The sequence below is a fragment of the Grampus griseus genome, assembly GCF_964374135.1.
Source record: "Grampus griseus genome assembly, chromosome: 3".
Lineage (NCBI taxonomy): Eukaryota > Metazoa > Chordata > Mammalia > Artiodactyla > Delphinidae > Grampus > Grampus griseus.
In genome coordinates, this window is record NC_139019.1 from 143,864,802 (window position 1) to 143,879,097 (window position 14,296).

General features: G+C 51.0%; 1 protein-coding gene across 1 annotated transcript in view; it reads right to left on the minus strand.

Annotated features, from left to right (window-relative positions):
* Positions 1–14,296, minus strand: part of SLIT3 (slit guidance ligand 3) — a 598,723-nt gene that overhangs the window by 52,430 nt on the left and 531,997 nt on the right. The window contains exons 20-23 of the mRNA XM_082650871.1: positions 14,009–14,141; positions 5,223–5,291; positions 2,965–3,036; positions 2,285–2,356 (exon numbers count right to left, since the gene is read on the minus strand). Coding sequence (XP_082506997.1) covers positions 2,285–2,356; positions 2,965–3,036; positions 5,223–5,291; positions 14,009–14,141 — 346 coding nt within the window. The remainder of the gene's footprint in view (positions 1–2,284; positions 2,357–2,964; positions 3,037–5,222; positions 5,292–14,008; positions 14,142–14,296) is intronic.

Consider the following 14,296-nt stretch of genomic DNA (forward strand, 5'->3'; position numbering starts at 1 on the left):
AATACCATAAAAGAAACGCAGCCCATAAACACTTTAATTTTTCCTGCCTTGGCCCTTATGCAGAAAATGGTTGCTCCCCACTGAGGTAGACAGTTGGAATGAGGGCCTCTAAGATCCTCTTTTATCTACAAGAGCCCATGATTCTAAAATGATGGTGCGAAAAGCCTACTCACTCTGAATTCAAGCAGCAAGCACAAGTGTGTTGGATGTTTTATGTGGACTCCTGGTGAACTAATGACAGCACTAGTTCTGGAGTGACACCAACGAGGTGCTGAGGAAGGAGGAAATCCTGGACAGGGGGGTGATGTGCACCCCACCACCCTGGTAGACAGACAGATGGACAGGCAAACGTTCTCTTTCTCCCTTCCACATGTTGAGCTGTCCCAACCAGAACTACTCTAATTATGAACATAGGCACACGGATCCCATTGAAATGGCAGGTCACACCCCCTGGCAGCCAAGCTATGCCCAGAACTGGAAGACTGGGATGGGGGACAATAGATTGGGATTGAGGGGGGATGGCGCGGGGGGGGGGCAGCAGGTCCAGTCCCAGCCAATGAGATGAGCCCATCTCCCGTGGTGTTCAACTCGAAACAGGGAAATGGGTTCTGCTGATGTTTCCATTCTCGAGCTCCCCAGAGAAGATAGATAATAAAATAAGTGACAGTAACAGATTGCACACTGTCAGCACGGGTACTTCTTTGCCCCCCACAGAATTGATTTTTAATAACAGCACAGATGACATGTGGCGGGAGCTGTCGCTGACACTGGTGTTTTGTGGGCCTCAATAAATCACATCAGCCTGGAGGCTCCGAAATGGACCTGCTCATTGGGTGCTGTTTGCCGACCGTAACTGGGTCCTGGGAAGGATCCCAGGGCTCTGAGTCAGGAGGCTGGATTCTGCAAGCTCCTGACTGCTGAATCTTGGGCCAGCGACTTCACCAATCTGGGTCTCAGTTTTCCCATCTTTAAAATGGACATAACCCTCTCAACCACACAGCATTATGAGGCAATGACCGTGAAAAGCCCCATAAAATATGGTTTTCACTATTATAGTCATAATGGGCCAGAAGGGAAAGAAGTTGATAGGTTTGGGGGCAGAGTGTCTGGCATCTCTGTTCTCATGGGAATATCATTCCAAGGATCCTCCCTTGCCAACAAAATAGGTGCAAGATGGGCAGGCAGAGATATCAGGTGACAGTGGGCCCGGGGTTGGGGTGGCAGTGAGGTACCATTCCTGCTCTTGCAAGTGCTCATGTGAGAACAGTCACAGCAAATGAATATAAAGTGTCTACCATGGGCCAGAGCTGTGCTAAGTGCTTTACGTGCAGTATCTCATTTAATCCTCATAAGACCCTGTGAGGCCACTACCATCGTTATCTGATTTCATGATGAGAAGACACACAGTTAGGGAGGGGCAGAGCCATGCCTGGAAAGCAGGGGACTCCGTGGCTATCTTGCCTTTGCTCAGAGCTCATCTGCCTCAGTTGGCTGTTCACTCCCCTTGTGTAGGCCAGGGCCAGGCAGGTATCATAAGGTGACAAGAGATGGGTGGGTGACGTGGAGGCTGCAGACTGCAGAACTCTGTTCAAAGGGGCAGGACGGCTCAGCCCTGCAGGAATGCAGAGGGGAGCCCTGGGAGGCCAGGTCTCTCCATTTTCCAAGAGAGTGTAGAAATCGGGATTTATATGAGAAACCTCCTGATATTTAAATGTTGGCAACTTATTAAAACTTTAAGGATGTTTTATGAGTCGACTCGGTTGTGAACGGATGGTTATGTGTGTGCCCTGGCCCTGGCCGCTGGCTTCCAGCTTGGGCTCTCCGTCGCATGAGCCTGGTTTCCTTGCAGAGGTTCACAGTGTTAACATTGCCCTTCTGAAGCCAGAGGGACCACTTGTGATGTAATGATCATCAGAAGAGCGGCCAAGTGCTGCACGGTGTGCTCTGCTAGGGTGCAGAATAGAATTGCACAGAATTGCAGATCCTAATCCTTGCAAGGGATGTGCTATGGGTCCCATTTTGCACATAAAGAAGTGGGAACTCAGAGGAGTTAGTGATGTGTGCCAGGTTCCACAGAGGAAGTGAGCTGGAGCAGGGAGTGACTGACTCTTAAGTATGAGCTCTCTCCGCCCCACTGAGCAAGTTAAGAGTGTTGGGTTAGGGGAGGGACGCATGGCGGGTAGAATGGGCTTTGAGCAAGGAAGAGCAGGCAACAGGAGTGCTCAGTCCTGCCTGCTGTTACCCAGCGAAGCATAAGTAGAAATCAGCGCACTGGGGTACTCACAGCACTCGGAGGGACCGCAGCCCATTGAAGGAGTGGATGGGGATGCATCGCAGCCGGTTGTAGCTCAGGATCCTGTGGAAGAGGACACACAGGCTCTGTTGGTTCTTCCTATTCTTAGCTGCTGATACATGCATTGTCCACACTGGACCAGTCAAAGCAAACGGTTTCTTTACCCTCCCAATTTTAATAGACTGACAAAAAGCATCCTAGGGATAAGGGAAAGAGAAACATTCCCCATCACTCCAGGAAGCTCACTGGCTTCATTTCCCAGTTTCCTCATATGTTCCTTAGCAGGCTGGCTCCCTAACCAGCTTTGCCATCACCTCCGTCCATTGTCAGATGGTGAGTGCCCACAGTATACAGAGCTAATGGGAAATAAAGGGGTCTGAGCAAAATATAATTGTGTAGGGAAACCCTCACTGGGAGAGAAAATTCACAAATCACAGAAGGTATTCCAAAGAGGAACTTTTTCAGAAGTAATTAGGTGCCAACTCCTCTCTAACTGCCCAGACAGTGGAGTTCTGACCTACTGTTTTCCTTCTGATGATTAAGGTCTGCCCTGTGCTGGGTCAGCCACAGCCCTGAGGATCGCTAGAGCGGAGCATGGAAGCCGGAGGGGCCAGAGGAAGGATGCCCTTAGTATCAGGCCCATGTTAATCCCAGCAGCTCACTGTACTCACAGGGTGGAGAGGTGGGACATGTTACTGAAGGTGTAGTTGGTCAGCGTGCCAATGCTGTTGTTGCTCAGGTCACTAGGAAAAGTAAGCAGAAGGGTCACATTGTACTGTTAGTTGCATCCAGAGGGGGTCATTCCCAACTTTCACACATGCATGCATGCCTGCTATCCATCCATCCACCCATCCGTCTGCCCGTCTGCCCACCCATCCATGCATCCATTCATCCATCCATCCATCCACCTGTCCATATGTCCGTCCACCCATCTGCCCGTTCATCTATCCATCTGTCCGTTTGCCCATTCATCTGCCCATCTGTCCATCTGTCCATCTACCCATCCATTTGTCCATCCACTTATCTTCCCATCCATCCATCCATCCATCCATCCAACCATCCATCCATCCATCCATCTATCCATCCACCCATCTGTCCATCTGTCCATCCATGCATCTGTCCATCCACCCATCTGCCCATTCATTTGTCTACCCACTCATCCATCCATCCACTGGTCTGTCTGTCCATACACCTATCTGCCTATCTGCCCATCCATCCATTTATCCACCCCCCCCACCTTCCCATCCATCCATCCACCCCCTCCACCCACCTTCCCATCCATCCATCTGCCCATCCATCCACCCATCCACTCATCCTCCCCATATGTCCATCAGCCCATCCATCTATCTGTCCATCCACCCATCTATCATCCATCCATCCATCCGTCCATCTGCCACCCATCTGTCCATCTGTTGGCCCAGCTGTCCATCCATCCATCTATCCACCCATCCATCTATTCACCTATCCACCCATTAGTCCAAATGTTCATTTTTTTTTTTTAATTTATTTTTATTTTTGGCTGTGTTGGGTCTTCGTTTCTGTGCGAGGACTTTCTCTAGTTGTGGCAAGCGGGGGCCACTCTTCATCGCGGTGCGTGGGCCTCTCACTATCGCAGCTTCTCTTGTTGTGGAGCACAGGCTCCAGACGCACAGGCTCAGTAGTTGTGGCTCACGGGCCTAGTTGCTCCGTGGCATGTGGGATCTTCCCAGACCAGGGCTCGAACCCGTGTCCCCTGCATTGGCAGGCAGATTCTCAACCACTGCGCCACCAGGGAAGCCCCAAATGTTCATTTTTTTACTGAAGATTTATTCAATCAGTCATTCCACCAATTGTCGTTCATTCATTCATCTATTTATTCAGCTATTCAAACATTCAGTGGTGTCTATCCATCGATTTGATTCTACCAGCAAAACATAACACATAAGGTAACAATTTCTCCTTGTTGTAGTGCTTTTCCCCCCTGATCAATTCTTCTCCTCATAGCCCCTCCACCGTCCCTCTCTTCCAGCATTCATTTATTCCATCTTATCAGATTCTCTCTTGGGGGAATGAGGTTGGTGGGAGTGTGGTCCTTTGCCAACTGCAAGCTCCAGCTTCTCCCCGAGGATAAATATCCAGGGCAGTGGTTTTCAGCATCAGCTGTACATTAGCATCATCTGGGGAGCTTTAGTTCTCTGAGGCCTAGGTTTCATGCCCAGATATTCCGATTTAATTGGTGTAAGGCAGGCTTGAGCATCAGTATTTAAAAGAAACCCCAAACTACTGTGATATATAATCAGCTGAGGCTGAGGGCCATTGCTCCGGGGCTCCCTGCCCCCTACGCAGATAGGGCACCTTTCAACAGCACTTGCCCAAGGATCCTGGGTGCCCTCTTGGCAAGGCAGTGAGGGACAAAGCTCAAGGACTCCCCAGCTTCCTGGGCCCCGCCCATGCCCAGCAGCCCTGCTCCTCGTTCAGAGGTTTTCCTGGGTTTTGGCCGACTTGGAGCCGGGAGCGGCTCCCACCTGAAAGAACCTCATTTGGAACCAGCTGCTCAGAACATTTTCTGAGTAACTAAAGGAGGAGGAAGAAGAAATGCCAAATTTATGCTTCTGGCAAACCTAAGTACAGCCACAGCTTGCAAGAAACTGAGGGATCTCGGGAATTTAATTGGAGACCAGAAGGTCAGAGGCTCCAAGCCAAGGAGGAAGGTGCCACAGGTGACCAATGAGGCCAGGATGTGGGTACTTCTGCATGAAGTCCTCACTGGGTAAGACCTGGCACATCCAGCCAGCCCATCCTTCCCAGCTGCCTCTTGCCGCTCCACGCAGGGGGAAAAGTGCAGGAATGCCCCAAAGCCTGCAGCGCCGCCCTACCCACCCTCTGCATCAGTTTCCTGCGCTCCCTAACGACAGAAAATGAAATATCCCACCAACGCTGGGCTCCTTACATGAGTGTCAGGTGGCGGAGGGTGGGCAGCTCCTTGGGCACGGCTGTTAAGTGGTTTCCTTCCAGGTACCTGAAAGAGAGGTGCAGAGTCACGTCGGGCAAAGAGACAATGCGCACACTGCCATTACCTCAAGATGCGTCTCCCGACTTCCCAGGCTGGACTGGGTCCCTGTTTTGCTCTCTCATGGCTCTTTTTCCCCCCACTTCAAAGCATATACTACATTTGTCATCTAATACTTATTTGTGTGATTGTTCAATTAATGACACTTTTCCCCACTGGGCTGCTAAGCTCCATGATGGCAGGGCTCTTGCCTAAAATTGCCCAGGGTTGGAGCCCCCTAAGACTGTGTACAGAGTGGCACACAGTAGGTGTTCAATAAATTATTTCTTGAATAAAGCACCCACTTTATATCTGGCCTGCACAATACCCTTACACGGCAGGGATTCACAGTTGAGAAAACAGAAGTTCAGAGATGTTAAAACGCTTGCCCAAGGTCACACAGCAAGTGGTTCAGTTAGGACTTGAACCCAGGTCTCTCTGACTGCAGTTTTATCACAGTTCCAAATGGCCTCTATTTAGCTACCGGGGTGTGTGGAGAGCTGAGCCATTAAGAACCCTAATTCCGTGTTGAGTATCTCTGATATGCATCTGGAAACTGAGGAGACAGGGCATGTTCCTGGAGCCCTGTGCTACATTCCCCAGCAGGAAGACCACATGCAGAATGGGACGGGGTTCAGAATGAGGCCGCACCAGCAGAAGGAGACCCCTCCTGAATGGGCAAAGGCTGAGCCTAGACCTGCCTGGACTGTGGGCTTCTGTGCCAACCTGCTCATCAGACACCTGAGTGTGGCTGAAGATAGAGAAGGAAGTCGTGTTTTGATGATGAATTACAAACGTTATGACTACCCTAAAGAGGGGACACGGGCTGATTCATTTATCCCCACCCTTGCTGTAGACCCCTTTCCCTAGGCTGCCTGTTGCTCTTAGGACAAAATAGCAAAATCTTTAAGATGGCTTATAAGGTCTGCTCTCATCTCCTGGGTGACTCTCCCTTGATATAAAGCTCGCATAGCTTCCTCTCCCGTAACAGTCAACATCCAGCTACTGCTGTTCGTTGGTGCCGTGCCTGCCTCAGCCTCCACGAAGGCAGACCCTAGGTCTACCTTTTTCTAGCTCAGGGCTTCTTAAACTGTAATGTACATATGAATCACCTGGGATCTTGCTAAAAAGCAGATTGTGATCCAGCAGGTCTGCCATCAGATTGGAGGGTCTGCATCCTTGATAGGCTCTTGGGAGATGGTGGAGCTCATTCATGGTCTACAGGCCACATTTTGAGTAATGAGGTGCTAGCACACTGCCTGGCATCCAGCAGACCCAGCACAAAATGACCGAATGGGATGAAATGGGTTAAAATACAATATGGGTAAGTGTGTCACAACGACCAAACCGGGCTCAGCTTTAGGGACAACTTGTCCTTATCTTACCTTAAAGGTAAGGCATTGGGCATTACCTTAAATTAAGGCCAAGTGACTTTATTCCCTTGGCTGGCCCTGAGGGATCCTCGTGGCACAGAACATTGGGCAGGACCCCACACGGCCTCTGGTTGCCGTGGCATGTTGGATTAATGTCCCTTTGGTCCTCAATCTTTGTTGTATACGTATTGCTCTAAGAACTATGCTAGATGCTGGGGGAGATACAAAGATGAACCAGACCCCATTTCTGCCTTCAGGGAGCTTGATCACCTGACTTAAAATTCAGCCGCGCACACGCGTTTAGATTATGCCCTCAGGCAGAGGAGCTACGAGAAATCTATTCACTGATGTAGTCATTTATTCAGGCAGAAATATTTATTGGGCAACTGCAATGTGCCAGGTACCGTATATACTGGTGAATAAGATAGGGGTGGTGCCTATTTTCTGGCATTTAAAAATCTAATGTGTGTGTGGGAAGGAAGGAGGGAGAAGGGAAGGAGAGAGAGAGAGGGAGGGAGAGAGAAGGCACACACACATAAAGTAATGTAACTTACAAATTGCAATGTGTGCTTTGAAGGAAAGGAACAAGGTGTAGTGACAGACAATGCCCAAAGCTTCCTGCAGAAAGATGCAGCCAAGGAGGAGATGCAGCATAGGAGACTGCAGCCTGGGGAGGGCCCTGAACTTGAAGGAAAGGCTGGGGAGGCCAAAGTCTGGTGGGTGAAGAGAGGACAGCGGGAGGTGGGGCAGATCACACTGTGGTCAGTTCATTCACCTGTCAGAATGGCTATTGTCAGAAAGGCAAGAAACAACAAGTGTCTGCAAGGATGTGGAGAAAAGGTAGCCCTCGTGCACTGCTGCAATGTAAAATGGTGCAGTCACTATGGAAAACAGTATGAAGTTTCCTCAAAAAACGAAAAATTGAACTACCATACATCCAGTAATTCCACTTCTGGGAATTTATCTAAAGAAAACGAACACACTAATTTGAAAAGATACATGTCCACCCCCAGCTTCCCTGGTAGCGCAGTGGTTAAGAATCCGCCTGCTAATGCAGGGGACACAGGTTCGAGCCCTGGTCCAGGAAGATCCCACATGCCGTGGAGGAACTAAGCCCGTGCGCCACAACTACTGAGCCTGCGCTCTAGGGCCCGCGAGCCACAGCTACTGAGCCCACATGCCACAACTACTGAAGCCCATGCGCCTAGAGCCCGTGCTCCGCAACAAGAGGAGCCACCGCAATGAGAAGCCCACGCACCACAAAGAAGAGTAGCCCCCGCTCGCCGCAACTAGAGAAAGCCTGCGCACAGCAACGAAGACCCAACACAGGCCAAAATAAATAAATTTATAAAAAAGAGATACATGTACCCCAATGTTCACAGAAGTCTTCTTTAAAACAGCCAAGCCACAGAAGCAACCTAAGTGTCCATCAGTAGATGAATGGGTAAGGAAGATGTGGTATATATACAATGGAACTCAACCACAAAAAGAATGAAATTCTGCCATTTGCAGCAACATGGATGGACCTAGAAGGTATTACGTAAGTAAAATAAGTCAGACAGAGAAAGCCAAATACTGTATGATTTCACTTAAATGTGGAATCTAAAAACCAAAATAAAACAGAAACAGACTCCCAGATACAGAGAACTGGTGGTTGCCAGAGAGGAGGGGGCCAGGGGACGGATGAAATAGGTGAAGGGGATTAGGAGATACCCATTTCCAGCTATAAAATAAATAAGTCACGGGGAGGAGATGTACAGCATAAGGAATACAGTCTATTGACTATATGTATATGATGCATATGATGTATACACATATCATACACCATATCATATATGATGTGTCACATCATGTATATGGTGTATATGATGATGGATGGTAACTGGTCTTATTGGGGTGATTTCATAATGTATAAAAACATTCAATCGCTATGTACCTGAAACAAACACAATATTATATGCTAATTATAACTCAATTTTAACCCCCCCCCAGACTCCCTAAAAAACAAAGTGCAAGGAGAGGCCATGACTGCAGACAGGTGCAGGGGCCGGCGTTGTGGAGAGCTTCCTGAACGCCTCTCGCCCAGCATCACCTGCAGGACATTTACATTTTGTGTGGACACTGGCCCTGCCCCTCATCAGGTGATGGCGGGTGGAGGGGAAGGCATCTGAGGGGAGGCTTCCAGCTCTCTCCGCTGGGCAGGGAGGCTGCAGGCATGGTGGGATTCCGAGGTCTATGCAGGCTGAAGGAGGGGAGACAAGCCGTGCTGGGCCGCCACCTGGTCACCTGCAGGAAGTGCTTTGTGGATGAGTGGCATGGAGGGAAGCTGGGAGGCAGAAGCTGGATGAATGAGCAGGGCTGCTGGGGAGGCGCTGGTCCAGAGAGCATCTCTGCTAGAGGGAGACTAATTAACCCCAGAGGAGGGAGCAGCCTGAAGGAGTCTGGCCTCAGCCTGGCAGCGCTCTCTCACCCTCTTCCGCTTCTCATTGTCTGACTCTCTCTCGTTTGTTTGCTACAGTTACTTAGCAAACTTGAGGCATCTAAGCTGAAACCCAGAACAAAACAGCGAAACCCCAAGTCTCCTTGCTGGGGTCTTTTTAGAAGACCCTGTGGCAAGTACATCGGAGGGTGGGCCTATGGCTTGGGCTTGCTGTGTGGCTTGAGGTATGTTACTCAATCTCACAGACAGCACAATGACAAGGACAATAACAAAACCAAGACAAAATTCACCGGCATTAGCTGAGGTGTACATGCCAGTGCTTTGGGAGAAAGACTCTGGTCTGTTATCTCCTTTAATCCGCTGGCATTGGGGGGTGTATTTTGCTGGGTATATTTGTCCATTTTGTTGGCAAGAACACTGAGGCGCAGAGAGGTATAAACAGGGAGCTCAGGAGCTGGGATCTAAACGCACATCTGTTGGACTCCAGAGCCCGAGAAGTCAGCCCTCACTACAATGTAAGCTGCACGAAGCTGGGTGTTTTGCCAGTTTTGTTTCCTGCTGTATCCCGGAGCACAGTGTGCTCAGCTCATGGTAGGGCCTCAAATATTTGTTGAATGAATGAATGAATGTGGTGAAAGGCTGTTCACAGGACCTTGTATTAAAAAGACAAAAACCTGCAGTGGTGTCAAGGAGTGCCCTTGGCCTGGCCCAGCTCCATCTGCAGGGCAGGCCGTGCTCCACAAATGCATGCACTTGCAAAACAGTTGAATAAATGCACAAATGACCACTGGGATTCAGGGATGCTGACAGCATCCTCATCTGACACAGGGAGGTTCAGGACCCTGGAGGATGGGCAACATGACACAGATGATTCTGGAGCCTACCATGCCAGGCGCCCTGGGCTCTAGCCTGGCTCTGGTTAGGACTATGCTGATTATATCGGCCTCTCTCCCTGCTTAAAATCCTTCCCTGGGCTCTAGCCTGGCTCTGGTTAGGACTATGCTGATTATATCGGCCTCTCTCCCTGCTTAAAATCCTTCCCTGTCTTCCACTGCTTGTTGGAGAAGGGCTACCCAACTCATGCTCAAATCCTGCAAAGCCTTCTGTGGTCTGTCCTGTACCAGTCAGGATTCTCCAGAGAAACAGACCAAGGGGAAATACGAATATATTACATATACACATATATTAATACATACACAGGGGGAGGGGGAGGGGAGAAGGAGGGGAAGAGGAGGGGAGGGGGAGGGGAGGGGGAGAGAGAATTTATTCTAAGGAAGGTCAGGCAGGCAGACTTGAAATTCAAGCAGGACTTTTATGTTACAGTCAGGAGGCAGAATTCCCTCTTTTCCAGGAAACCTCAGCTTTTTGTTCTTAAGGTCTTCAACGGATTTTATGAGGCCCACCTCCACATTAGAAAGGGCGATCTCCTTTCCTTCAAAAGCCAACTGACTGTAGATGTTGATGCATCTACAAAGTAACTTCACGGCAACATCTAGCTCACGTTTGCCCAAACCACTGGGCACCACAGCGTGGTGGAGTTGACACACGAAATTAACCCTTGCAGTCCCTGCCTGCCTCTCTGGTTCACCTTACAGCAAACTCTGCCTTGACCTCTGGTTCCACCTCCAGTGACCTTACCCCTCCTCGAACGCCCCATGTTCCGCTTGGTACGGGGGCAGGTCTTTGCCCCCGCTGGTTCCTCTTCTCCCTCCCTGTCTAGTTACCTCACATAGATGCTCAGGCCTCTGCTTGAGCATCGCTTCCCTGATACCATCCCCCGCACCCACTGGGGACATCCTTTATGTGAATTTGTGATGATGGGGCAGAACCATGTCTGTTTTGCTCACTAGAGCATCCTTGTACACTAGCGGGCAACAGTAGATGCTCAAGAAACATCGTCTGTGTGATGAAGACCCCAGAACTCTCCAGATGCTGTTGCATTTGGCACTGCGGAGCCAAGTGGGAGCTGCGAGGGAGCTGTTTTAAGTGCAGAATGTCCCTGGCGACCTGGCATCGAGGCTCAGAAGATGCGGGATCAAAAGGTTTCACTTCAGAAATGCAGACGCGGCTGAGTGAGATAGCGCTCTTTGTAGGAAGCCCTTCATGAACACTCTGAACTCCAACGTTGCCTCTAGCCTGCAGCCCAGGCCCCGGAGGGACCCTTTCAGAAGACTGCGCTCTTGCCCTGCCAGCCTTAGAACTACTAGAGCATTTCCAGCAGGTCAACCTTTGTGTTGATCTGCATTTAAATGCTCTGTTTCAGCCCCAGCGCAAGCACACGAGGACACAGCTGCCTCACGTGCAAATCCACACGGAGCGTTGAATGGATTGTTCCCCATTTCTGTTTCGAGCTTTGTGGTGCTGACGAGGGCCGCACAAAGAATTCTTCGACCTACTGAATGGTGAAGGAGGCGGAGAGCAGCCACCTTCCAGGAGCCCCAACTCCAAGCCAGGAGTCCGACTGGGGGCCTGGGGTGATGCACGGGCAACTCTGGAGTCAGGCAGCTGAGCCTCATATTCAGGTTCCACTAGCTAATAGCTGTGTGACCTTGGGCAAATTAATTACCCTCTCTGAGCTTCTGTTTCCTCATCTGTAAAATGAGGTTGCTAATAATCACCACCTTGAAGTGATTATGAAGATTAGATGGGACTTTCTGTGGAAAGCCTTGGAGTGGTGCCTGGCTCTAATACCTTTGAATTATTCAATACAGTTTGAATATATATATACATATGTATATACTTAACCTCTCTGAGCCTGCATTTCATCTGTTTACATGCACAGATACACTCATACATACACACACATGCACACACACATCTCCCCACCCCTTCTCAGCGAATTAAACTTAATTTTGTTTTGTAAGTTGGCAGCTCTGCCCGAGATAACTAATGAAGCCAAGGGAGCTGGAAAGCCAGTGCTGGAAACACTGAATCTGGACTCAGCCAGTGTCCCTGAACAAACGACCTCCAAGCCCCAGTTTTCTGGGCCTGCCAGCTTTCACTTTCTCTGGCGTCTCTTTTCTTGCCTCCCTCTGCCCTCCCCAGATACTCCCTCTCCCCTCCAGGAGGTGGTTTGGGAACAGGGGTGAGGGCTGCCCTCTTTGGCGAGCTCTGGAACCCACGTCTGGCACAGGGAAGCACCATCATTTCCAAAGCAGGAAATCAGGTCTCCTCCCAAAGCCCTGAAGTTTACCTTATAATTACGGCCAATTATCTTTGTCATTTCAATCTGTGTTTCGTGAGCTTTGGGGAAAAGCGTCCGAGGGCCTGTTTTCATGGCATTGTCTTCTCTTTGACACGTGACACTTGGCACTCATTTAGCCCAGGAATGAGGCATGTACCTGGGTCATTTCCTGCAGTCCCCACCCCAAGCCCAGCCCAGCCGGGAAAGGGCGTGGAGCTCATCACACTGCTGCTCGTGCACATCTCTGAGGGCACGGCCCCAGCCCAAACCCAGGGCTGACAGACTTTTTAGTGACTATCCCGACTTTTCCTTCTTTCACTTGGGTTGGCAGCCCTTGTTACAGCCTCGCTGAGTGTCAGGAGACGCCGGGAGCTGTAACACATACCCAGGAACCTCTCAGCCATTCTAGACCAGAGCGTGGTCAGCTTCCACCCCATGAAGCACTGGCAGAGCCAGAGGGCGTGTGCTAAGCTGGCCCAGAGGAGGGGGTGTGCCTGGGGTCCGGGCAGAGAGGGCCAGAGTGAGAGGTGGGCGGTGGCGTGCCCCGGCCGGGCCCTCTGGGTTTCCGCCAGCCCCCCTCCTGGCTCTGCCCCCTCCCAGCACAGGGCCTCAGCTCGGGCAGCCTCCCTCCCTTCCCATCATCCGCTCCTTGCCCTTTAGATTCCAGCTCCACCCCCGCCACCCTCCCCAGAGCAGCTTTCTCCAATCTTCACATCGAAGTCAAATCTCCCTACTTTCGGATGTCATAGCAACCTTGATTCCTCTTCTTTGTAGTGCTTTTCACGGCTGTCATGTCACATGTGCCTCTGAGATGACTGAGTGAATGTCAACCTCCCCCACGAAACCGTGAGCCCACGCGTGGAGGGGTCATGCCTGTTTTGTGTACCGCTGTCTCTCCAGTGTTAGCAGAGTGCCTGACGCAAGCGGCACCCAACAAATATGTGTTGAGTGAATGAACGGGAGACTGAACGTGGCTCGCATGCCTGTGCCAGTGCGTGGCGCTTACCCGGCCGCAGCTGCGCAGCTCCTGGGACATTCTCGAGAGGCCGCCCTGCCTGTGGGACTCTTTGAGCTTCCCCGGGGGCAGAAATAACGTTTTATCCACAAGAGTAAGAGCCCTTCAGGAAGAGAAGGGCCTCTCTTTCATTTAACTGGGAGCTTCTGGGGCAGGAGGAACCCCTGAGGAGTTAGTGTCAGGAGCTTGGGCTATGGAATAAGAAGGCTCCTGGGTGAAGAGTGAGCAGAACCCAGAACTAAGGTCTCATCTGTAAAATGGGTGTTTTTAAGGTAGAACAGGATCCTATTTGTAGAAGCGCTTGCTAAGCCATAGTGCCTGTGGGCCCATGTTTTGACGATTATCCTGTGCTGTTTCTGGTGTCAGACTGAGGGACTATGTGGGAATCTAGAAGGCACGGCGCAGAGCAGGGGACTGGGGGTGATAGAGAAAACGAGACAACGGCCCTCCCACTTGTACTCTAGATACTCGTCACCTGCCAGGCAGAGGCTTGGGGAGGGGAGCTTCCTGTCCCCGTGCAAGCTGCTGCCTGCCCCCTGCTGAGGCTCTGACACCACCTTGCTGGGACCCATTCAGGTAGGGCATCCCCAGGCTGTCTTGCTTGCAGGGGTGAAGTGTGACGGATGCCCGTAGTGGCGGGATTACGGGGTGTCGGTGGTGGTGGGGGGTACTTACAGCTCCGTCACGTCCTTGGGGATGCCTTTGGGGAGGGTGCGGAGCCCCTTGTTGCTGCATCGCACCACCGTCTCCATGCAGGTGCACTGCTCGGGGCAGCGCGGCCCCAGCTGACAGCTGCTCTCATCGTTGCCTGTGGAGAGCCGGGGAGTGAGTATGGCGCAGGGCTGCAAGGCCCATTCCCCGACCCAGCTGCCTGCAGGAAAGGGAAGCCCTCCGCTTCGAGCCAGAAGTGGGAATGAGGAGCTTGCTGGTCTTATCCGTGGTTGGAAGGGAAAGAAGATGCAC